The sequence below is a fragment of the Phymastichus coffea genome, unplaced genomic scaffold (genome assembly GCF_024137745.1).
Source record: "Phymastichus coffea isolate CEN01 unplaced genomic scaffold, Cenicafe_Pcof_1.1 PCOF00127, whole genome shotgun sequence".
Classification (NCBI taxonomy): Eukaryota; Metazoa; Arthropoda; class Insecta; order Hymenoptera; family Eulophidae; genus Phymastichus; species Phymastichus coffea.
Genome location: NW_026706938.1, coordinates 611466 through 637152, shown reverse-complemented (window position 1 = coordinate 637152; position 25687 = coordinate 611466). Strand labels below are relative to the sequence as shown.

General features: G+C 46.1%; 4 protein-coding genes across 4 annotated transcripts; all 4 read right to left on the bottom strand.

Annotated features, from left to right (window-relative positions):
* Window positions 1–25: 25 nt before the first annotated feature.
* Window positions 26–463, bottom strand: LOC131671505 (uncharacterized). The gene has a single exon (XM_058947975.1). It carries the CDS (start codon window positions 461–463, stop codon window positions 26–28), a length of 438 nt encoding a protein of 145 aa, XP_058803958.1.
* A 616-nt stretch (window positions 464–1079) lies between these two features.
* On the bottom strand, window positions 1080–2063 carry LOC131671504 (uncharacterized). Its single transcript, XM_058947974.1, has one exon. The coding sequence runs from the start codon at window positions 2061–2063 to the stop codon at window positions 1080–1082; it is 984 nt and encodes a 327-aa protein (XP_058803957.1).
* Window positions 2064–4282: 2219 nt separating this feature from the next.
* LOC131671503 (uncharacterized) lies at window positions 4283–5116 on the bottom strand. The gene has a single exon (XM_058947973.1). The coding sequence runs from the start codon at window positions 5114–5116 to the stop codon at window positions 4283–4285; it is 834 nt and encodes a 277-aa protein (XP_058803956.1).
* Window positions 5117–7710: 2594 nt separating this feature from the next.
* LOC131671502 (uncharacterized) lies at window positions 7711–8619 on the bottom strand. Its single transcript, XM_058947972.1, has one exon. It carries the CDS (start codon window positions 8617–8619, stop codon window positions 7711–7713), a length of 909 nt encoding a protein of 302 aa, XP_058803955.1.
* Window positions 8620–25687: the final 17068 nt, after the last annotated feature.

Sequence of the window (25687 nt, the reverse complement as noted above, 5' to 3'; positions counted from 1 at the left end):
GAGAACGGAATCGCAAAACTTGCTTCTACAGAGTTTCCTGAATGGTCGGTCCGGTCAACAATATATCGTTCAACGAAATGCCCGTGGAGGATTTTGCAGAAGCATCGAAAACGACACGACATTTTGTCGTTTCGCTAGACTCCTTGATCACCGCATGGTGAGGCAAGTAGTAACCATCGTTGTTGTCGTCCTCGCACAACGTCATGTGACCAAGTTCCAGGTACCCATTGAATTCCCTTTCGTACTCTGCTCGAAACCTAGGGTTAGCATCAAATTTGCGCTGCAACGCCTGAAAACGCTGTAACGCTTGGTGTTTTGACGAACCTAGTTCGAATTTGCCTGATCGAAACGGCAGACGAACGATATAGCGACCTGAAGTGTCGCGCGTCGTGGTTTGAACGTAGTACCTTTCGCACGCTACGTCCTCTTCTGACTTGATGGGTTGATAATCCACGTCTTCCATCGCCATGAATTTTTCGAAAAGTGAATCTAACCTCACCGCGTTACACGAAACGGAGTTGGGAGTCCTTGATAAAATTGATCCTTCGGCTGCAATCCAGCCGAAGAAAGTTTTTTGAAGAGTGATTTGGAATCTTTCGCCATTTAGCTTGATTTGTCCTATGGTAAGAGAAGACAGAGTTGGACCTGACGCTAATAAGACATCGACCGGTCTGGGCATATGAAATTGGGGATCCGCTAATTTGATATTCTTGGGGATGTTGAATTTCTCCCGAGGGAAAGTCTCATTAGGCACTTTCTCCGCTATTTTAGGTACAATCAAAAAAAAAGTTTAATTGATGTTTAGAATTATTATATGTAGAATAGAAAGTGGCTGTAGTGTATTTTTCCGAAACAATATTCGCATTGTCTATTGCTCCGATGTTCACAAAGCATTGTTTAACTGGTAATTGTAAACGATTGATAAGAGATTGAGTCATTAAGTTTGCATTGGAACATGAATCTAATAGTGAGCGTGCCATGAGACGTTTTCCTCGGCATGACTGAAAGCTTAAAACTGCTGTAGTCATAAGTTGAGAATCGGGAAGGTATGCGCTTGACGCGTATGTTTGTTGGCTTAGTCATGGTTGAGACGTCCCGGATAAATTTGAATCGTTCGCGGGTTGAGAGGTAGATGAACTTGACGGCTTTGATTTTTTATCCGCGTGCAGAAGGGTATGATGATCCTTATGGCATTTTTTACATCTTTTTTCGCTGGAGCAGGAAGTGGAGTAAACGTATAAGCAGTTGCGACATAACCCCTTTGCCTTAACGAGTTCCCACCTTTCGTTCAATTTCGCCTTATTGAACTTTTCGCACTTGTAGAGTCTGTGGGATTGACCGCATTGAACGCACGCGTTGTTGCTGGTCGTCGAGGTAGTGACGAGTGTGTTGGCAACGTTCTTGGAGACTTTCGCCGGGGGTTCTGCCTTGCTACCCGCCCCCTTTCTTTTGGACTGGTGATCTCGTTTCGGAAGTTCACCTATCGCTCGTTGTTTAAATATTGAATCCTGAACGAAGGTATACAATTTTTCTAATTTGGGGATTTCGCGATTTGAGTGTTTATCCATCCATCGCGACAGGAGATACCCGGGCAGGCATCTTTCAAGAATTCGCAGGACAAACTCGTCGCAGATCGCAATGTTCATCGTTTTAAGCATGCTGACGTGCTGACGGACGGTGTACATCAGGGTGGCTGTGGTTTCGGCGGTTTGATTTTGAGCGGGAGCTAACTTCAGCAGAGCGTCGAAGTGCTCATTGACTAGGACACGTCGTTGATCGTAAACGTTGCACAACGCTTCCCAAGCTAGGCCGTAGCTGACGTCACTGGGGTCAAGACAGAATTCTTTTATTACAGTCGCGGCTAAACCCTGAACCGCATTTTGAAGTTGGGATAGTTTGACGCTTCCCGCCATTCCTGGACGATCGTGTATGAGCGCTTGGAAGTTGGCCTTCCAGGGGACCCAGTTCTTGTGGTTCCCGTCAAATTTGGGTACTGTCAACGGTGCGAGTTTCGCCACGTCGGTTCTCTCGATGAAGGTGGCGGTGTTATTTCCGTTAAGCATAGTGGAATTCGCGAGAGGGATCACTGGGGGTTTGTTCATTTTCGATATCCGGCTTGCTACTTCGAAATATTCGGATTCGAGTTCGTCGAATGCGGCAATGTGGGGATGTTCAGGTTGCATCGAAAGAAGTTCTTCGCGATTCGCTGAGTAACCTTGATATATGGTCGAAAGGGAATTTATTCGTAACTCCGCGTTCGTCGCATCTGGCGATCTCTTCGCTAAGTATTCTTTGAGGGATTTCAACGTTTTTGTGAACCTATTAAATTTCTGTTCGATATAAATTAAGCGTTTTTCTGCGTTGCCGCTGGCTGGGATAACCTCGTCGTTATTCATTTTGGGTGGTTATTGGATCGAAATAACGAGTTATGAATCAAAATTAAAATTGACATTAGTTGAAATTTCAAAGAAGAAGAGAGAAAAAATATATGATTGAAACGGACAACAAATTTTTATTTGAATGATTTAAACAATGTCAAACAATTGTCTACAAACTTATTTAATGGCAATTAATAACTAGTGGATTGTAAATTGCTTGTTAAATTCGAATAAACATGAAATGCTAACAATGACTCGAGTAATAATCAATGAGCAATCGAATTTTGGTTTGATTGATTCGCTTAATTTGACAAAAAAAAAAAAACAAAAACGCTAGAATTAAATCAATTGAAATGGAATCAATCGTTATAAATAGAAAGTGAAACTGTTATTTCGCAAGCGTATGCTTGTTTATTGAAACAGAGAAAGCGAGAAAAAGAAAGAAGAACACTTATCTGAATTAGCGGAAAACGATGTCGGTGGCCGCTGCGTGTAAGTCCCCCTGGTCGGAAGCGATGGCAATGCTGACCGGTACTGACGACTGCGCACGCTGTTGCGCACGCTGGATGATTGCGCACGCTATTGCGCACGCTGAGTGATTGCGCACGCTGTTGCGCACGCTGAGTGTAGGCAGTTGCACGAGGCGCGAGTGAACGGCGTGGGAGCGAGCGAGAGAGAAGACAAATTGGCGCGCTGCACTTGTCGGTGCACGTTGCGCGCGTTTTTCGCGCGCTTTTATATGCACACTTTTTCGCTCCCCACAACTCACAATTGTACTCGCGCGACGTCTCCTTTTCTGAGAACGAAAAAGGAGAGAAAGAGGTAGAAAACTACCTCACAGGAGGCACCATGAAATGATTTGAGCGACTTCCTTGGCGAAGTAAATCGCTCTTGTTTGGAATTTTTCCTTTGTCTTTTGTTGCTAATTTATTTGTGGTCGTTAATTTTTATTTTATTAGATGTATGGGAGAAATCACTTGACACTGATTTAGGGAAAAAACCGTACCGGCATAAAAAACCCTTTTATTAAAATGAAATAGGAAATTAGAATGATGGAAATAACGCGAGAGAAACGTCGCGCGGAGAGCGATGGCCGTTGCCATGCACGCATGCACTCAAACGCTTTGCACACAAAGGAATTTAGTATACAACAAATTCGCATTCACCGTCACACACTCCAACCACAGTGAAGCGATAGGAAAGACCACGTGAGTGGACGAGAGCCTTGCAATACGTGGGTATTGCAAGCGGTGTTGCACGTGGGTGCACGAAACTGTTATTCAAAACGTGAAGACGCGAGGGAGCTCCGCACGCTGAACGATGTCGTCGACGACTGTCGGTTACACCGGCAAGAGCAGCTATGCTTGGCGCGAGTGGCGCAGCGCTGTAAAGTGCTGCCACCACGCTAGGCTTAAGGCCCTAGCGCCTCACACATTCTCGCACATAGACACGCTTTAGCTGCGCGCGCAGCTTAACTTAATTTAAAAGTACATGCCTGAATAACATATGTATGTGTTAGTACATATATATCGTGTTGCGACGTAACATTTTGGAGACGACGACCAAGGCGGTCCCTTGCGCGGGACGGTCAAACGTTCTAAAACGAGAATGCGGGAGATAAATAAAATGCAGTGCCAAATGAACTTGACAAACTTTATTAATCCGTAACAGAAGAAGTAACTCGGTGGCGAGAGGAAAAGAAGTGAGCGCGTGTACACAATTACGTAACACCACGTGGCTAAATTTCCCGAGCGCGATGGTCGGATAACGCTCCGGAATCGGTGGCGCCCAGCAAGCGAGAGAGAGCGTGCAAGAGAGATGGTTCCGCTTTTCATGGAATGAATCGGGGCTACCCCCTCTTGCCGCAGAAGGTGACGTCAAAGGTCGCTAGCGAGCATCAGCGCTCAAGCGGGAAGTTGGCTCGCCTCTTGCCGTCGTTGTCTCTCGAGTGGTGTCAGCACCGACCTCGTGCGGAACGCCACAGCCACTCCCTCCTCTGGACCGAACGCCGGAGGCGAGCGGAATCTGACGATCTTACGAAGGATGTTGGGCCGGTGTCTGATCCTTGAGGCTTCTGGTGTCGGCAGGGGTGAAGTGTCTTGCAGCGTAACTAAGGGCGGTGGCAGTGTTTCCTCATCTTCCCCAGGTAGCAAGGAGTGCGGTGCTTGTGGGGGCGTAGGTGCAGGTGGCTGAGGGGGCGTCTGAACGGGTGCAGGAACTAGCGTTGCTGCAGCTGGCTTAGGAGGGGCGATGTTGGTGTTGCTCAAGTACGCCGGCTTAAGCGTGTCAGTTGAGACGGATCTTTCGGTACCGTTTACGTCGATGACGTATACCTTCTCGCTAATGCGGCAAACGACACGGTGCGGACCTGTGTACGGAGGTTGCAGCGGTTTCCTGACAGCATCGATGCGCTGGAATACGTGAGAGCAGGTACGCAGGTCCTTGAAGGTGAAAGGCCGGTGCACAGAGTGATCCGCCGCTGGTACGGGAGCTAGGTCCCTTATTATTGTGCGCAGTTGTCCGATGAAGGTTGTTGGGTCTGCCGGTGGGCTGCTCGAAGTAAAGAAGTCTCCTGGTAGACGGAGGGTTCGACCGAAGACCATCTCCGCCGGTGAGGCCTGCAGGTCCTCTTTGAAGGCATTGCGTAGGCCAAGAAGCACTAACGGTAGTGCGTCGGGCCAGCGTGCGGGCGAGCACATAAGCGCCGCCTTTAGGGTCCGGTGAATCCTTTCGACCATCCCGTCTGCTTGCGGATGGTAAGGCGTAGTACGGATTCTCGACGAACCCGAAACTTACGTGAGCGCCGAGAAGAGTGCGGACTCGAACTGCGCTCCCTGATCTGAGGTAATGGTCGTGGGGCAACCTTTACTCGCAATCCAGTTTGCGACGAAGGCCTTGGCTATGGTCTCTGTTTTTATGTCCTCAAGGGGAGCAGCCTCGGGCCATCTAGTAAAACGGTCGACTATCGTTAGACAATACCGAAATTTTTCCACCTGCGGTAGCATTATTAGATCCACATGCACATGGCTAAAACTATCATCCCGCCCCTGGAACGAAGAGAGTTTGGCACGGTTGTGCCTCGAGATTTTGGCGCGCTGACAACGTTGGCATTCTCGTGCCCAGTGAGTCACGTCTCTGCGAATGCTAGGCCAGACGAATCGCTCCGAGACTGCACGCACTGTCGCACGTACTCCGCGGTGAGCAAGACCATGTATGGCATCGAAGGCCGCCATGCGCAGTGACTTTGGCAGGAAGGGACGGACTCTGTCGGCGTGGATATTGCACGCCAGATCGGCGCCCTCGATGTTGAGGCGCTGCAACTTAAGAGAGCAGTGCTCGTCGAGAAGCGGTAATTCATCGTCGTCAGATTGAGCCTTAGCGATAGTTTGCGGGTTTAACTGAGTGGGCATGTTGACGGTGGCGCAGGCTCGTTGGCACTCGAAAGAAGGCACCGACAATGGGGGCGTGTCGGCAGTCACCTCGGGCGTAGAATTGTCTTCGCGCGTTCTGGATAAGGCGTCGGCAACAATGTTATCGGTGCCGCTAATGTGCTGAAATTTGATGTCAAATTGCAACAGATAGTCCAATTGTCTCTGCTGCCGTGGAGAGTCCTTCTCCGAGGGCCGGTTCGCTGCAGAAATCAGCGACCGGTGATCTGTTAGCACGGTGAAGGGACGCCCCTCCAGGACTCGCCGGAAGTGTTGAACCGCCTTAAAACTTGCCAGCAGCTCTCGATCGTAGGTACTGTACCGAGACTCTGTCGGCGATAATGTCTGAGAGAAGAAACCGATAGGCTGCCACCGTCCCTCGACGAATTGCTGTAGCGCAGCTCCAAGCGCCGAGCTGGATGCGTCCGTGGCCAGTTGTATAGGCGCAGTCGGTGACAAAAAGGTTGTCTCCACTGCGTTGGCAAGACTACGACGGGCTTCCTCGAAAGCTTGTTCGGCCCTGTCGTTCCAGGTTAGCGGGCGGCGGCTGTTTTTAGGTAGTCCGCGGAGAAGCTCGTTAAGCGGAGCCTGAATGTGCGCAGCGTGCGGTAGACTTCGTCGATAGAAGTTTAAAACCCCCAGGAACCGTCGCAGTCCCTTCGCTGAGGTTGGCCTCGCGAATTCTCGAATAGCCGTCACCTTGCGCTCTGGGGGTTTGATGCCATGCAAGGAGACTTCGTAGCCCAGGATTGTAACGCTGGGTTGGCCTAGCTGGCACTTTGCCAATCTGTATGATAGGCCGGCCTCTCGCAGCCGAGTGAAGAGGCTGCGCAGATGGCGGAGGTGTTCCTCGTGCGAAGACGAGCGAATAAAAAGGTCGTCTAGGTACGCGCGCACAAAAGGCAGATCTCGCAGCAGACAGTCCACGAAGCGTTGGAATGTTTGCGAGGCGTTGCGAAGTCCTAGAGGCATGCGGAGGAATTCGAAAAGGCCGAACGGGGTGGTCACCGCCGTCTTTGGTATATCCTCGTCGGCCATGGGAAGCTGAAAGTAAGCTTCCTGAAGATCAATTACGGAAAATACCGTGCAGCCGCTGCAATCCTCAAGAAGATCCTCGATGACGGGCAGCGGGTAGCGATCTGGCAGCGTGATGGAGTTGAGCCGACTGAAGTCGCCTGTGGCCCTAAACCCTCCTGAAGCTTTCGCCACTAGGTGTAGGGGACTTGTCCAGGGACTTGAAGAGGGGCGTATAACTCGCTGCCTTAGTAGTCGATCGATGGTGTCCTTCGCTGCTGCAAGGCGTTCACCCGACAGGCGACGCGGTCGCTCGAACACCGGTGCGCCTGTTGTGATGATGCGGTGCGTGACCAAAGTACCTTGAAGGGAGGCTCCCTTCTCTGAGGGTTCGGCTAGATCCGCGAACTTCGCGAGCAGCTTGTCGTAGGCCACACGGTACCGCAAGTTGGCGAGGTCAGCTACGACGGCAACGCCGTGGATAAGGGCCTTACGCAGCTGAGTAACCGTTTCCTTTGAGGTGGAAGGGTCGACAAGACGTCGACGGCGCACGTCCACCAGGAGGCCCGTGCTATCCAAGAAGTCAGCACCTAAGATCGGTGTGGGGACATCGGCGATGACGAAGGTCCAACGAAATTTGCGCTGGAGGCCCAGGGAGACCGTGAGCATGCGGCGGCCGTAAATATTGATCGGTGATCCGTTGGCAGCAACGAGCTGCAATCGGTCTCTGAAGAGCTGGCCGGTAACCAGGCATCGCGGGAGTAGTGAGACCACGGATCCGGAGTCCACCAGCATGGAGCACGCCAGTGAGGACTCGAAGACGTGGAGGCGGTTGTCCGAAGACGACGAGGTCGCGCTGCCGTGTACCGCCGTGACAGACGGCAGCGCTCCTAGTTTGTCGAACGGTTGGCTGGGTAGGTGCAGGGTGGCCGACAGCGCTCAGCAGCTCCTTGGAACCTCTGGTGATAGTAACACCAGCTCGGGTTCGATGCGATGGCAGCACCGGACGAAGAAGCGGCGCGAGATGTCGAATGACCAGACGACCTGGCCCTCGAGCGTCCGCCTCGAGCGGTGAGCCGCTCGAGAATCCGGCTCGTAGTGACGACGAGCTGCGAGATGGCAGCTCGCAGCGCCGCGAGTTCGGCAGCCACAGCGTTATCCTGAGACGGAAACGTGGTTGCCGGTATGCTCAGCTCTGGCAGGGGACGCTGCACGCTGCAGACCTCTGGAGCCGTCTCGACCAACTCGTCGGCCGTCTGCGCGAGCTCGTCCAGGGTTGCCGTGCGCAGTAGACGTAGCATTTTGGAAGTGCCTATCGGGAGCAGATCCAACCAATGTACCTTGATGGCGTCGTCGCTCACACTGTTGCCGGCGAGGCCGCGCATGCGGCGCAGGAGTTGCGATGGAGTGCGATCCTCCATAGTGAGCCCCGAGAACAGCTTGTGGAGCCGCTGCGTCGCCGAGTCCCCGTATCGATGAATGACCTGATCCTTTAGATTCGCATATTTGCCTGAAGCCGGCGCGTTCTGTAGCACATCCAGCAGGTCCTGGACGGTCTCGCTGTCCAGTCCGGCGACGGCGGCGTGGTAGCGCTGTAGATCGGAGCTTATTTGGTGGCATGCAAAGACGGACTCCAACTGAATAAACCACGCCTCAGGGCTGTGCTTGAGGAAGGGTGGCGTTCGAACGGCCACGTGGCGCACCACGTCAACTCCGGCGGCCACCTCCAGCGAATCGTCGCGATTAGCTGATTCAACGGGGGCCTCGTTGCTCAGGTCAAGCGGATTTGGAGGAGGCATCGCGAGCCTCTCGTTCCGTTGAAAGCTGGATCGAACGTGCGCCGACAAAGCTCGCAGCTCGTGGAGAGAGCGGCGTGTCTCGGATCGAGGAGTCGCCTCCGTTATGAATCAGGGGGTAACAGTCTCAGGAAAGAAGCACTGTAAAGCTGCGCCTCACCTTCCAGTGTTCTAATCAGCTCACACACTCGCGTTGCACCGAGATCACGTCGGGGTCACCAATTTGGAGACGACGACCAAGGCGGTCCCTTGCGCGGGACGGTCAAACGTTCCAAAACGAGAATGCGGGAGATAAATAAAATGCAGTGCCAAATGAACTTGACAAACTTTGTTAATCCGTAACAGAAGAAGTAACTCGGTGCGAGAGGAAAAGAAGTGAGCGCGTGTACACAATTACGTAACACCACGTGGCTAAATTTCCCGAGCGCGATGGTCGGATAACGCTCCGGAGTCGGTGGCGCCCAGCAGGCGAGAGAGAGAGCGTGCAAGAGAGACGGTTCCGCTTTTCATGGAACGAATCGGGGCTACCGCCTCTTGCCGCAGAAGGTGACGTCAAAGGTCGCTAGCGAGCATCAGCGCTCAAGCGGGAAGTTGGCTCGCCTCTTGCCGTCGTTGTCTCCCGAGTGGTGTCAGCACCGACCTCGTGCGGAACGCCACAACATGATATGACGTGTTTGTCTACATAATTTAATTACATACATTTCATATATATATTAAAATGTATTAAAGAGTCAGTTCGAAACAATTATTAGCACAAAAATAGCTGTTTGAAAATGATCGAAAGATTTTAAGTAATTTAATAAGATCACGTATCAATCGATATTAAAAAAATAGCATAGAAAATTGCGTTTATATTATTAATATGCCTCTTTGAAATTCAAAAGCTTTTTTAATTTTAATAAAACTTGAATAATTTTTTCTCAAAACTATAGAGTTTGATCAAAACTTTTAAGAGTAAAAATATCTTAGAATTGATTGAAAAAAAAACTCTAAAATTTTTCTAGATTTTTAGAGATAATTTTTTATCTTTTAAATAATGACAAATTCAAAATTTTCTAAAAATGACTTCAAAAAATCTGAAAAGAAAACGATAATAAAGAAAAATTTGATTTTTTTGGCTTTTTGGCATTTTAGTCGCCATTTTTATCAAATTAAGTATGTATGTAAAAATTCCTTGTTACATTTCAACAAATTTTGGTATCGATGGTTGGTTAAAACTAGATATAATTATGCTTGAAAATAAAATCATAACCACTTTAAACAACAAATTTTTTACTTTTTTGTAAAGAAAACCGTAATTTTAATTTTTATTTTTTAATTTTCGAATTGGCAACAAGATGCGACGTCGATGCTAAAGCCGAGCAGCGGCCATGTTGTGACGCGATCGACGACGAGCGTGAGCAAAAGAGCGCGGAGAGTAATCGAGAGCGTAGAAGTGCGATAGAGGAAGCGAGAGAGGAAATACTAATACGCTAGTAGGAGCGACCGATAGGGATAACGAGAATGAGCGCATAAAGAACGGATGATAGGTAACTAATAACGAGTAGACTGACCGAAGCGTGCACCTTGGCTGACCAATTACAAATAAGATAAGGGTAGACCGACAAATAGGATAATTAAACGCCAACTAATCGACCAGTAGTAAAATTCCGCGGGACAAAATCGTGAAATAGACGATGCTGATAATCGTAGTGACGCCACTTAGGGCCAATAAGATACAATCCATGACCGAAAAGAAAGGGAAGCGAGAGATGCGACGCAACGCTGGGTTAGCCGCGGCCTATTCTCCTGGAAGCCGCAGTCGAGCCTGGATCGGATTTTAAACAAGTGATTGGAGAAGCCATTTTTTATCTCTTGTGTGCTACGTTGAGGATGAGACAGAGAGAGAGAGAGAGAAAGAGAGAGAACAGGAGTTTCGTCAGACTGAATAATAATACACCACCTGTGAGTACCGCATTATGTCTATATTGTGATCGAGAGTGCGCGAATCAGCATAAGTCTCACCGATCCACGATCAAAATCGATTGACCTACGACTAACCGGTGATGCGTGATACGTTACCTTTTGTTCTTTTGAGTGCTCCTGTAACTGTAATCATGTCGCGGTGTGTCTATAGAGGGAAATGGTTCGTATGCTGCGCGTTGGGGAATGGCGACGACGTGATTAGCAGACTGCAAACAAGTTAGCTAATACGTTGACTGAGTAGGCGTGATATGGAACATCAGGTGAGTTTCGCCTGACAATTTGAGGATTAGTAGCGTAGACAGATAGCGAATATTTTGTCATATAGCGACGGCGTAATTGTCCTGGGCAGACCGTGGGAAGTTTGAGTTTTCTTTTTTTTGGCACAGTAAATAGTGATTTTCTAATTAATAACCCGTTGTTTGACGTGACCTGCAACCTACACATCGTTTGTAGCTATCGCGGTCGAACCACAAAGGGCAAGATAGCGCGCGTCGACACGTCAATGCCATCTTATTCGTGCGCCGAGCGTCTTGATTACTGAAATCGTTTCTCATACGTTTACTGACCAGGGAGGCCTGAGGAGTTCATTTTTCCGAATATCTACTCTTTAACGGAGCCGACGACCTGACTAGTCGACCGCCGTTAGTTCAAACGCAGTTATTAGGGGATTTACGCTTCTTCCACGCTTATAGGTGGCCAGCGAGGCCAGTGCAAGCTGGACAAGCCAGCCGACCACCCGTTTACAGTGATCCAGCACCCGCCGATTCGCGGCGCTAATCGCTTTCTTAGTGCGAAGTCGGTAGCTGACGTCCAACAACAAAGAGAAAAGCCGCAAATCGGTCAGCTGCGCCACTGTTTTCTTTCAGTTTCTTTAAGTTTGTATATAGTTCCACTTTTCAGCTTAAGCTACTAAGATACGTATGTACAAGCTAAGTATCAATACTAAAAAATATTTTTAAATCATATAATAAAACTATTATACAATTAGCACGTATATATCTTAATTCTAATAATAATAATAATAATAATAATAATAATAATAATAATAATTCCTGCCACGGCTGAGGGGGTGGCGGGTGGTCGAGGACTATACAGCCAGCGACCATCAGTACATCGTCTTCGATGTGGCGGGACGGACAGAAACGAGACAAACGAGAATCCACCAACCCCCGCGGTGGAACCTTAACAAACTTGACCGACAACAATTTTCGGAGGAGTTGATGGCGGCATCAGCCCCAGGGTCGAAGATTCCTCCTGAGCTAACGGGCCGGCGAAAAACGGAAAGACTGACAGACGAGACGGCGAAATTAATAAACAGCTTGTGCACCAGCACAATGCCGAAACGACGACAGATCCAAAAAAGACGGCTACAATACTGGTGGACGGACGAAATAGCCGAGCTACGCAAGATATGCCTGGCAAATCGGCGACGTGCGACGATGGCTGGAGGTGGACCCGAAAGGGAAAATCTTCAGGCCGCGTACAAGACAACACGAAAGACGCCGACGTGAGCAATACAAGACAGCAAGACGCGATGCTAGAGGAAGCTCTGCGAGGGGGTGAACGAGGATCCCTGGGGGACAGGATACAAAATTGTGACTGGCAAACTAGGGGTCCAAGTTGCACCCGAACTTAAAGATGCCGAAACAACAGGACGGATCGTTGACGAACTATTTCCGACGCATCCGATTCGGAAGAACGTGACGGACGACACTGACGCATCGGCGCCCCCCGTCTTTGCCGCTGAGGATCTCATCAGAGCAGCGAATGCTGATGATGAAGACGGGCAAGGCCCCGGGACCAGACGGAATAGATCGGTGGAAAGAGGCGAGGCTCGTTCTTATCCCAAAAGGTAAGGGCGACCCTGGCACGCCTTCGGCCTACCGACCGTTGAGTTTACTTGACACTACTGGTAAACTCTTTGAACAATTACTCAGACCGAGACTGACGGACGCGATACAGACCGGAGGGGGTCACTTAGATTTGCAATTCGGTTTCAGGAGGGGTCGGTCGACGATTGGAGCGATCCAAAAGGTGATTGATTCTTTCCTGGAACTAGACAGACACTGCCATGCGGCGCGACCCATTGTGCTGCTAGCGACGCTCGACATTAGAAATGCTTTTAACTCGGCTAGGTGGGTGGATATCTTGGAGGCGCTGAAAAGCAACTTTCGGATCCCACCGTACCTGATTCGGGTTGTGGAGGATTATCTGAGAAACAGACGAATAATGTACGAGACGATCGAAGGACAGGTAACGAGACAGGTCACCGCTGGGGTGGCTCAGGGGTCGACACTGGGACCCGACTTTTGGAATGGTCTATACGATAGTCTGCTTCGGCTTGGGATGCCACTCGGAGTGACCCTCGTCGCCTACGCTGATAACATGGCGGTGGTCGTTACGGAGAGGTCCCCCGATCTGGCGCAGCTGGCGTTGAACCAGACCATGAGACAGTCAGATGATGGATGACAGACCACGGACTACAACTCGCAACGGAAAAAACGGAACTGATGTTTCTCATGAGAAGACGCATATAAACGATACTGCACATGAGGGTGGGGACATGCGAGATAGAGACCAAGAGGGAAGTCAAGTACCTTGGGGTAACCCTCGATACGAAGATGACTTTCTCACCTCATATACAGAAAACAACCCGGAAAGCGGCAGAGAGGATAGCATCCTTGAGTCGCTTGATGGCAAATACGACGGGACCGAGATCGGGAAAACGACGACTATTAATGGCGACAACTCACTCGATCCTTCTATACAGCGCGGAAATATGGGCAGAATCCCTGAAGACAAAAAAATACTGTAAGACGATGATGATGGTACAGAGACAGGGCGCACTGCGAATCGCTTGCTCCTACCGAACAGTCTCTGCGCAAGCTGTTTTGGTGGTGGCTGGCGTAATACCCGTGTATCTTCTGGCCTTTGAACGCAAAAGGATCAACGGGAGCAGCGTGGACATAGGACGAAAGAGCGCGGCAATCACTGAGCGTGACAGGACAATTGACATTTGGCAAGGCCGATGGACAGAGGAACGAGGTGGTAACTGGACGAGACGATTGATACGGGACTTGAGGCTGTGGCTCGGAAGGAAATTTGGTGATGTAAATTTCTACGTCACCCAGCTCTTAACGGGCCACAGGTACTTGCAACGGTACCTCTACAATATGAACAGACTATGAACACCCAATTGTAAGTACCGTGGACACGAACGAGACGACGCGGAACACACGTTTTTCGCGTATGACCGCTGGACAAGACTCAGACAGGAACTGGAAGAAACGGTCGGCAGCATCACCCCCGATAACATCGTGGTTCTCATGCTGCATGAACCCGAATGGTGGCGGTTAGTCGCTACCTATACGGAAACTATACTGAGACGTAAGAACGCGGACGGCTGCCTGACAGATGACTGAGCAGACGAAGTGACGCGATGTAACGAGATACGGAGGAACGACACGAATGGACGAACACAGACAGAATCTCCAGTCAGAAGTAATATATACATAGTCCCTGGCTGGAGGGAAGGACATCAAGGAGATGGCGGTTTAGTGGGTAGGCATATTTTTTTTTTTTTTTTTTTCGGGGAGTCCCACATAACCCCTCAGTTAGAAAGACTAAGGGGAATCCGCAAAAAGGATTCCGCAACTCCTTGTAAAAAAAAAAAAATAATAATAATAATAATAATAATATATGTAAGTGGTATAAAATTATATTATATTTAAAATATGTAATATAATATGTATATAATTCCATATAAATATTATTTACTGTGACATTTTTTGATAAATAAAACAAACCGCATTCAAATAAAACGTACGATCTGAAAATTTAGTGGTGAGTCCTTATTAGGTTTAGTAATTAGTAGTAACTCGATGAATCTCTTACAACGAATTTTTTTCTCTGCATTTCTCAAGGCTTAAGACATGCACAATAATGGAAATTTACTATCGTGGCTGCATTACACGTATTATTATATACATTTTTACAGCTGTAATATTATATATTACTCTCTATATTCTAATGAATTTTTCACTATTTAGTATTTTAATTTTAGTTGTAATTGAAGTATATTATGTTATAATTAAAAAATTATAAATGGAAAATATCCATTTCCCTAAATAATTTAATATTTGTGTTATAAACTACAACATATTTGAGGTATTATTCAAAAGTGTAATAAAAAACGATGGACTAACAGTATTTTCCAGTCTTGTACCGAATTTTTTTAATTTAATATAATTAAATAAAAATATTTTATTTTGACTGGTTAAATTTTCAAATGATGTGTATTAGTCTATTTACTTAGTTAACGCTCCTGCATTGTTTTATAATGTATTATAGTCTACTGACTTGCTCAACGCTACTACGTTGTCTGCATAATTATTTTTAAATAAAATATATAAATAAATAATAAATACAATAAAATCCATTAAGATTATTTTTGTATCAACTGAACCTAAATTAAGATAGCAAATATAAAAGAAAATCTTTCATAAGTTTGTGACAATACTCTCTCCTTGTCACCAATTCTTTTGCGGGGTAAGTGAGGCACTTTCGCTGAAGGCAATTGAGGGAGAAAAGAGAGAGAAGGTCAATAAATTTATTAGAACACGACACCTTTATCTAAGCAAACTAATGATCTTATTATTAATAATAACTAAAGATACATTATTATCTAAACTATACGCGCAACTAAAAACATTACTTTAATCAATAAACACTAAACATCAAGTAAAGAAATTTCCTAAACTTATGCACCTACGCCGTTGACTCATTCCCTTAATAAACTCGCTAGATAAAGGAAGCCTACCTCTAACTATTTACACATGGATGTACATACTTAATTACTAATACAAAAGAAATTCCAGATATTATCTGGCAAATAAATGCCTTGACCATACCGACACTCGCTTACAACCTCAATAACGCAATTACGATTAGACGCAAACCTTAGGTAACTGGCGCGTGAGCGGCCATTCTTGTGGCCTCGCGCTTTTCGCGGCATCTTCCCCATCCCTTTCTAGGTCATCATGCGCTTAGCTAAGATCTTATGCAGCTGGCGCACTACAACTGAGGCGATGCTAATGGGACGAAAATCGGATGCTTGAGAAGTACCCGACTTTTAAAGACGAAAGCGGTTCTTCTGACAAGGGTTTTAGTCGGGAATACTTCTATGAGGAGTATTATGTTGTACAGGAGAGCTCTTACAATGACAGGATACCATGCTCACTCGACTGATGTTATGCCATCAGGCCCGGTGCCAAATTGGAAGGAATATTGCTAAGTTTTACCTCCTTCACTGATATGGGATTGGGAAGAGTGTGCTTTTTTTTGGTGTGACGGTAACATCGGATGTTGTTCGACAAAGACAGACCGATGACTAAGGGTAGATCCCCAGTGATCGATTATGTCTTGGAGGCTAGGTGTTACAGCCTCAATGTCACTGTCTAACACACTCTTAGCAGCCTTGCTCATGTTATTCTTGAGCAAAGACTGCATCCTAGCATACTCTCTCCGCATGATCTTTTGGCGATTCGGCCATGCATCTGTGCTAAGCGCACAATGCTTCTTCCTCTTACGGTGGTATACGCGGGTCTTACTAGGGAACCACCCCAACCCAATTTTTCTGCAATTGAGATATGTTATAGTTCGTAAATAAATAAAAGGCCCGTATTTTTTTATCGGCGGAAAAAGCTATCTAAGGGATGAAACCCACGCCCAAAAAACAGCCCAAAAAACAGCCCCAAAAACAGTTCTATAGCAATATCTTTAGTTGTAATGAATATTTTTTTATGAAACAAAAAAACACAAGATACTTATAAAAAAGTAAAAGGCACACATCAATTTGGTCCCCGGGTTTTGCAACCCCTACGTTGTATAGAGGAAAAACTGTATTTTTAAGTGGATTTTTACCTTACAAAATCAAAAAATTATGTTAAAAAAATTAAAAAAATGATATTCTAGTAGAAAATGATAAAACAAAATTGACGTGTTTCTTATTATCTATTATTTCGAGGGTGAACTACCCCTTCAAGCTATAAATACAATATAAGCAGTTGTTAATCGCAGATTCTGCTGGCTATTTCATATTTTATGACGCTCAAAAAAGCCAAACACATGTATACTTTAATTCTGCCGAATAAACTATTTAGAGGGTGAAAGATACCCCCGAAAGTTACCCCTCAACACCATTTTATAGTGAAATTTTCGTATTTGATGCACAATTTTCGACGAATCAAACTCTAAAAAATTCTTTTAAAAAATTTCAGCTAAATATATGGATTTTATCTACAAGGGTTGCAACCCAGCCTCCTAAGTTGCCTGAAAGAAAAGCTATGTTTTAAATATTTTATTGCAAAATTTTTTTAAAAGAATTGAAGCTTATAAAATTCAGTTTAAAATGTAACACAAAAGTATACAGTATCCGTCACCAGGGGCTGCTACCCCTTCAGTGGAGAGTGAACAGAGCATTCATATGTTACCCTGATCGCCGACCACCCCGAACCCAATTTCATCAACCCTCGAGCTGGTTACCCTGCCACGCTGTCACCTGTAACTCCTACACCCCAATTTCATCAATCCTTGAGCTGGTTACCCTGCCACGCTCTAACCCCGAACTCCTACACCCCAATTTCATCAACCCTTAAGCTGGTTACCCTGCCACGCTCTAACCTCGAACTCCTACACCCGAATTACATCAATCCTTGAGTTGGTTACCCTGCCACGCTGTAACTCGTCACTACTACACCCCAATTTCATCAACTCTCGAGCTGGTTACCCTGCCACGCTGTAACCCGTAACTTCTACATCCCAATTTCATAAACCCTCGAGTTTGTTACCTTGCCACTCTGTAACCCCAAACTCTTAACCCCAATTTCCTTAACCTTCTTGCTGGTTACCCTGCCACGCTCTAACCCCGCACTTTTAACCCCAATTTCCTTAACCCTCGAGCTTGTTTCCCTGTCACGCTCTAATGCCGATAGCCTACACCCGAATTTCATTAATCCTCGAGCTGGAAACCCTGCTACGCTCTAACCCCAAACTCTTAACTCCAATTTCCTTAACTCTCGAGTTGGTTAACCTGCCACACAGTAACCCGTAACTCCTACATCCCAGTTTCATCAATCCTTGAGCTGATCACCCCGCCACGCTGTAACCTGTAACTCTTACATCCCAATTTCATTAACTCTCGAGCTAGTTAACATGCCGTGCTGTAACCCGTAACTCCTACATCCCAATTTCATAAACCCTCGAGTTTGTTACCCTGCCACTCTGTAACCCCAAACTCCTACACCCGAATTTCATCAATCCTCGCGCTGGTTACCCTGCCACGCTCTAACCCCGAACTCCGTCACCCGAATTTCATCAATCCTCGAGCTAGTTACCCTGCCACGCTTTGTAAATATTCAATTTAAATATTATATTGTTATTTTATGGATTACATAACTAAAAGTCTTAGAAATGTAATAAAGACAAAAGAATAAATATCGAAACCCGCAGATGAACAATTCGGCATTTATTAACTTGTATAACACAAAGACATTGATCAGCTTTGAATTCCTATACAATTACCATTACAATGCAAGACCGTGAATCTCGCAATCTCGGCAACTTAGTCAAATCAATTATGCCCTTCATACTTTATAAAATTAAATCAATCACGCTATTCATCTTTTCACACATTCGTTTCGGTTCTAGCTTCATAAAATTAAATCACTCACGCTATTCATACCTTATAAGTTAAACTATTCACTCCATTTATACTTTATAAAATTAAGTCAATTACGCTATTCACACTGTATAAAATTAGATCAATCACTCTGTTTATACTTTATAAAATTACATCAATTACGCCCATCATACTTCCGCACAGACGGCCACTTCGTTTCTAGCTTTATAAAATTAAATCATATTGTTCGAATTATCAAACGGATTGCGCATACAATTGGCGACTTACGCTAGGTTAGGCTGACTTTCGGTGGCTCAACTTGTCAAGTCTCCAAAGACGACGATGGTGGAAGAAACCCTTCTTCCCATGCTGCAATGGCTTCAAACTCTACTTGTTTTTCAATGATCTAATGATAATAAGGACCAACTCATGGCCACACGTCTTCATCCGCTAAGCAGAAGGTACGGAGCCCTCTTAGGAGATGTTACTTCGACAGCGAGAAACAGAGTGAACCGCGCTCCGCGGTTTGAGCAACTCGCCAAGAAAGCCTCGGCACGAAGTTGCGTGCGAGACATGGTCAAGCGAGCCATCGATCGCACTTTTAGCGAGATCATTCGATTTACTTTATCACTTCCTCACAGCTTTAACCCCGATCTCCTACACTCGAATTTCATCAACCCTCAAGCTGGTTACCCTGCCACACTGTAACCCCAATTTCCTTAACCCTCGAGCTGGTTACCCTGTCACGCTCTAATCCCCAACTCCTACACCCGAATTTCACCAATCCTTGAGCTGGTTACCCTGCCACGCTGTACCCCAAACTCTTAACCCTAATTTCCTTAACCCTCGAGCTGGTTACCCTGCCACACTTTAACCCCTAATTCCTACATCCGAATTTCATCAACCTACACCCGAATTTCATCGAGTTCTTCAGGCAAGTTTTCATTATCAATGGCCTCTCGTATGTACACATTGCTTTTCCGTCTTCGCCGATATCGTTGACGTTGGAATCGTTGATATTGTGGTGGTAACTGTTCTGGGTGCATGTTTTCAGCTCTCCTGAAATGAAAGTAAACAGAAAGTATAAATAAAACGAGATATCGGTTCTAATGCGCAAGGATATATCTACTCACATTTGAAAGGCGAATTTTACTTTCATTGCCACCTCGTCTTCTGATGTTATGGTGTGTAACATGAACCGCTTCGGGAACGTCAACATGTATAAGAGTTCATGTGACAAACGGTTGGATCGAAACGTCTTTGTCCAGCTTTTAATGACGTTCCCAGGGAAAAACCGAGGATCATGTTCGACATTTTCAATTTCTGATCCCACGCGAATTTTTCGGCGATGCTCGTCGTAGTCACCATCTTCATCTGGGATCATGGCGTCATTTCTATACGCTGCATCAGCACCCATAATAGGGGGGTCTGGCCAAAGTCAGATGAACTATTTCACTAATCGCTGTCATCGGTGAAGGGGGCATAGTCGGCTCCGGGAACACTGTCGGGAACGGTCTGACTCGTCGTTACCCTGTAGCAAGGCCTTCTTCGTGACTTCACGATGAGCTTGAGTACGAATACCATACGGTAGGATTGCTCCAAGAGACCGGCTTCTCGGTAATGTGGAGCAATCTTATAGTACCGGACGACCGGTCTCGCATAGAGCGCGCTTAGCCCGAGTATCAATGTAAAAAGTCAGGAAGGAGGCCTTACTACAGGGTAACGACGAGTCATAACGTTCCCGACAGTGTTCCCGGAGCCGACTATGCCCCGCTCCCCGATGACAGCGATTGGTGAAATAGTTCACCTGACTTTGGCCATACCCTCCAGACTGACTGCCTTCTGACGTTTCACGTAAGGTGGTCAATTTGGAGGGTCTGGCCAACGTCAGGTGAACTATTTTACCAATGTTGCCGGCGCGTTGATCAACCCAAAGATCATATAATTGCATTCAAGCAGGCCCATCCCTGGACCGCGACTGCCGTATACTTCTTACTTTCCTTGTTCAACGGTAGCTGTAAATATGCATTTTTCTTGCTTCTTCACAATCCTGCCCTTCTCGGAACGTTCGAACTCCGGCGTATCTCGAGCCTAGCGTGTTGACGACATAACGACTAAGGAATTTCAATTTGAATATCAATTCTAGACTCTCTCGGCGTCTCACCGGTACTTACCCGCAGCTCAGCGAACTCGCCGAAAACACACAGGTCAACCAATTTACCGCACCGCCTCTGACACAAAAAAAACACCATTTCGACTAACTGCTCTCGCAGTCACCTTCGCCACCCATCATACAAAGCGATGCAGAAGACTCTCCCGCCGAAAGAACACAAGGGATGCCATGCAAAGGGGGAGAAAAACAAAGGGGGAGAAAAATTTACAAACACAGCTGAATGAGCCACTGCTGTGTCTCCTTCGAGTTATTAAAAGATTCTATTTCGGTGAAGGAAGCCGGTGCTGACTTCCACAGGCGTGAATCTACTGCGATGACGGGGAAGGTGGAGAGAAGAAATCGAATTAATTACAAAAAGACGATCCCTTTCTTTACGCCATCGAAATGATACACTCACGGTTTCTTACAAATTAAGATGGTGAGCGCGTAAGCTCAAACCATAAAAACGCGATAGTGGCGACGGTTAGGAGCCTATTCGCTCAACTATTATACACGACGAGTCGATGATATTTAGGAGCGGATTCGCTCAACTATCGTACGCGAAGAATCAGCTCGCGGCGTTGCGCCGGGCGAGAGCTGGTGCGTGAGAGAGAGTCCGCGAAACAAATACCAGAATCGGACCCACCGGGTAGCCTCTCCCGCGGCTCGCTGGCGGAGAGTCGGCGTCTGCGGAATCGTAGTCCTGCAGGCAGTGGGACTCGCTGGATCACCGGCGGCGGCTTGTTGGCTGCTGGCGGCCGGGATCGGCTTTTAGATCGTCGAATGCTGATCGCTGTTGAGGCTGCTCAAAGCAGCCGGAGATTTGCCACACAGGAGACTCCCCTCACTAATTCTTAGCTTGTTCTCGGTCGGTGCACCGTCAAACTCACTTCTAGGCCGTGACCTGATTAGCGAGTGGTCACTCCTTAACTGTCCGTTAATATTTATTCGTTCCGCTCTACTTCGTCTCGCGGCGTGAGCCGCGCTTTCCGCGTTCTCGCTTATTCTTCTTCCTTCTCATTTTCTCTCACGCTCTTCTCGCTCTCATTTTCTCTTGTGCCGTCTTCTCCGCCAGCCGCGCTCTCCCCTATCCAGGCTCTGCAACGACACGAACGCGTGAATGCTATGTCAATCATAGCCACGCTCGGCCGCTACACCCGTGCGAGGAGAGTGCCGCGCACAAGACTAGCGAACCAACCATGGTTGCTCGACTATCCGCTTGTTCATGAGGCCCATCGGTAATTGTTGTTCAATTTTATACCATTGGCATTTCTCGCACGATTCCACGAATTCCACGATGTCACAGTACATTCCAGGCCATGAATACTCTTTTGCGACTCTGTCATAGGTCTTATCTCTTCCGAAATGTCCCGCCGACGGCTCGCAGTATGCGTCTCGCATCACTCGGTCTCGGTGCTCTAACGGTACCACTAAGCGCCAACACTGCTCACTATTTGTAACCGGATCGAGTAATCTATCAGACGAGAATCTATATAGCATTCCGTCCTCCACTCGCCAATTACGAAATTTATCCGGTCTCGCAAGTACCTCCTTCATGCGCTGTAAGTAGTCGGGATCCTTGATAGTCGCGAATACCGATACTTCTTCACCATCCTCATACGCGCGCGATTACGCATCCGGCGTATGATGCAAGCGACCTTTCCTGTACACGATTTCGAAATCGTTCTGTTGGAGTTCTAGAACCCAATGCGCCAACCGACCCGTAGGCTCCTTCTTATTGCGTAGCCAAGTAAGTGCCGTATGATCCGTGACCTCCACGAAATGCACTCCCTCAATATAAGGGCGGAACTTTTTAATCCCCATTATTACGGCCGCGCATTCCAACTCCGACACAGTATAATTGCGCTCGTGTACATTCAACATTCTGCTCGCGTATCATATAGGATGCTCAAACCCATCCTTGTCTCTCTGAATTAGACACGCACCTAAAGCATATGATGACGCGTATGAGAACTGAGTCAATACTCGGCATCGGATATGCATCTGTTTTCGTCGCTTTATCCACCGACCTCAAATCTATACACATTCAATTCGTGCCATCCTGTTTCCTAATTATAACCGGCGCACTACTCCAATCGCTTGTCGATTTCCGGATTAGCCCCGATTCTAGCCATTTCTTTGTCTCACTACGCATGAACTCCATCACCTGTGGCGAATATCGCCTTAAGGGAGTTTTTACCGGACGTGCGCCCTGCACATCAATGTCATGCTCAATTAAATGCGTACGCGCAGGCGACTTCTCGGGAACCACCCGCCGCACAAGACGTTCGACTAATTCGCGCTGCGATGGTCGCAGTTCAGAGAGCCCTCTAACGCGGACACGCACGGGCCCAGGGTCGCTCGAGAACTCCACTCTTTCGCGCTTTAGCTTCGCGAACCAGTGCCACGGGCCATTCTCTATGTGCCATCGCCCCTTCGCGTAATCTGTGCTAATACCGAACTCCTGGATGAAATCCATCCCGATTATCATGTCGCATTGCACTGGCACATCTACGACTCACGCTACGATTATTCGTGACACTCCGTCGATCTCAATCCTGAGCCGAAGTTTTCCCACGATCCCGGTTCTCACTCCCGAAAACCCGAACAGTGTGAAGTCGCACGGCTCGATCCTGTCCGCAAAGTCACAGCGTACACGCGGGCCTACTATAGTCACCATTGCTCCTGAATCGTAAAGCGCACTATATGGCTTTCCCGCGATATGGACTACCAACAGCTCGCGATTCTCCAACGCGTCCACCTTTGGTTCGCCCACGCAAACACGGGTACAAAGGCATGAGAAACCTACGCCGGTCTCTGATGACGCGGCTCGCTTCTCGCTTACCCGGCTATCCACCAAATCTTTTCGCGGCGACTCGCATCCTGCGCCATCCGACGCTCCTACAACCGATGCGAACGGTGTCGCCCTAACTGCTACCTCTCCGCTCAGCATCATGAACTCCCTGGACGAGGTGACGGATCGCGACGACGCACACTGTGGTATTATATTAAAACATCAAAAAATTATATTCAAAATGAAATATCTCAACTTAGAATTGACCGATTTTGATCAAATCGATTTCAATGTAAAGCTAATTACTTATAGAATGCAGGAAAACCTACAACGAGTGTCGAAATAGATTTCCTATCCTTCAAAAAGTTCGTGGAAATGCAAAAATTTTTGAGGCTATAGATCTTTAGAGTAAAAATTAAAAATAATTGTTTTTAATAAGAAAATAAAAGTTTAAAGATAATTTACTGAATAAATAGAAGTTGTTGTTCGAATCAATAAGTGAATAGATTTGTTTATCCGCGATACTTATCCGCGGCTAAGCTCACTTTGATGCTGGATCGTGGCTTACCTTGATAGCAAACAGTCGGAGAAGGTCCAACTCAAAATATTTACTAGCTCCTCTTATTCTCTGTGGGATTTGAATAATATCCAAGGTTGGGTAGACAGAGGAAGCAGGTTATTGGAATAAGTAAAATAATTGGAGTGGTATAAAATTGAGCCGATTTATTAAATAACAATTTATGTAATTATCTCGTGCAAAATTAATGACCATCGAAATAACCGTTAGGTTAGGCACTTAAAACTTAAAACTAATAACAAAATAAAAAATTTAAACTTTGAAATTAGGTACTAGTACAATGAGTTTCAAACGCTAACGCGCTATTACGTACTCTTCTTTGCACTATTTACCAAACTCTTAATTTCGCTAATGTGCAATGCAGTGAAATGAATAAACGTGAAATCGCTGGTTAACAATAAGTCATGCGGTACTCACTTTTAGACTGGAGTAGATTTGATATTTCTATTCAATCTAAATTGTCTATCGTTAAATTAGCCGCTTCCACATTTAGCAACGTGACTTTGTACAGTTAGAAATCAGGCACGGTGAGCACGAGCGAGCTATGGTGCTTCTAAATAATTGCACTTCGATTCTAGGAAAACCACGGGAAGACGCTGCAAAGCGGTTCAAGGACACAGACTGTACGTCTGTATCAGTCAAAAGCCATCGGCAAACTCCGGCTAATTCTTCCTCTCCCTCTTTCTCCTAGTCGTAACTTTTCGTAGTCGCAGTATAATTTCGGTTTCGATGATTTTTGGTGTTTAATGTTATCTCTCTCTCTATCGTATCAATCCGTATACAGGCTTGTCTCTGTCTATTAGGACAGTTGAGTGTGATGCGCCGTCCTTTTCCTATCTATTAAGCTATCTCTGTCTATTTAACGTAGGCATAGATATAGGTGGGCGTGGCTAATACAGCATATGAATATGTATATCAAGCAGCATTTTAATTGCTATTACACTCAGGATATATTAGATAGATTTTACAATTATTTTTGATAGATAATTGTGAGAAGATAATTTCAATATTTTGACATACACTTCTGCAGCAAATATTAATACACTTTTACGTATTTTTGCTATCAGAAATATTTAGTCTTAATTGAGTACGCAGACTGAATCATAAAAGCTGCCCTACATTTATATAGGCAAAATTCAAGAAAATATTTTATCTACAGTGCCGGTCAGCCACTTTTACCCCCCCACGGGCAAAATCAGTCTAACTTCAAAGTTTTATATCTCTGGTAGAAATTAACGTACAGAGACGCGCGTGGGTGCGTTTGAAAGGTCTTTCGGAGAGCTTTCAAATGATATGACTCACGGTTGCCATCGATTGTTTTTTTAAATTTTGCAACAATTATGCAAAATTGAAAATTCTGAAATTTTTTAATTATTTTTGACAATTAGCCAATTTTGGAAAAAAAATCGTACGAAAATTTGAAGTACACCATTTTTTAGCTATTACCAAGCCCTATCTGAATCACTCATCAAAAATTTATTTTCGTCAAATATGACGCGCGCACGGGCATTTTTTCCTGGCAGTGACAGTTTTTTCAACATTTTTTATCTCCGTCAAATTGTAACAATCGAAAAAAATTTTATAGGAGAAAAAATGTTTGTTTTTTCACGTAGAATACTGCAATAATTTTTTTTTCGGTTTTTCGAAATTTTTTTTTTTCGGTTTTTTTCAATTTTTTTTTCTCACAGTCGGTACGCTAAAAAGATGAGAAACCACAAAAAAAAATTTTTTTCCACCCATTCAATAATACTACATAACAAGTATCGTAAATTACATAACAAAAAATCTTTTTTTTCGACCTTGAAAAATAATTTTATCAATAAATAAATGAAATAGCAACAAATGTGAAGTCAGAAATTTTTTTTAATGTACACAAAGCAATAACTACGTATTATAAATTCACAT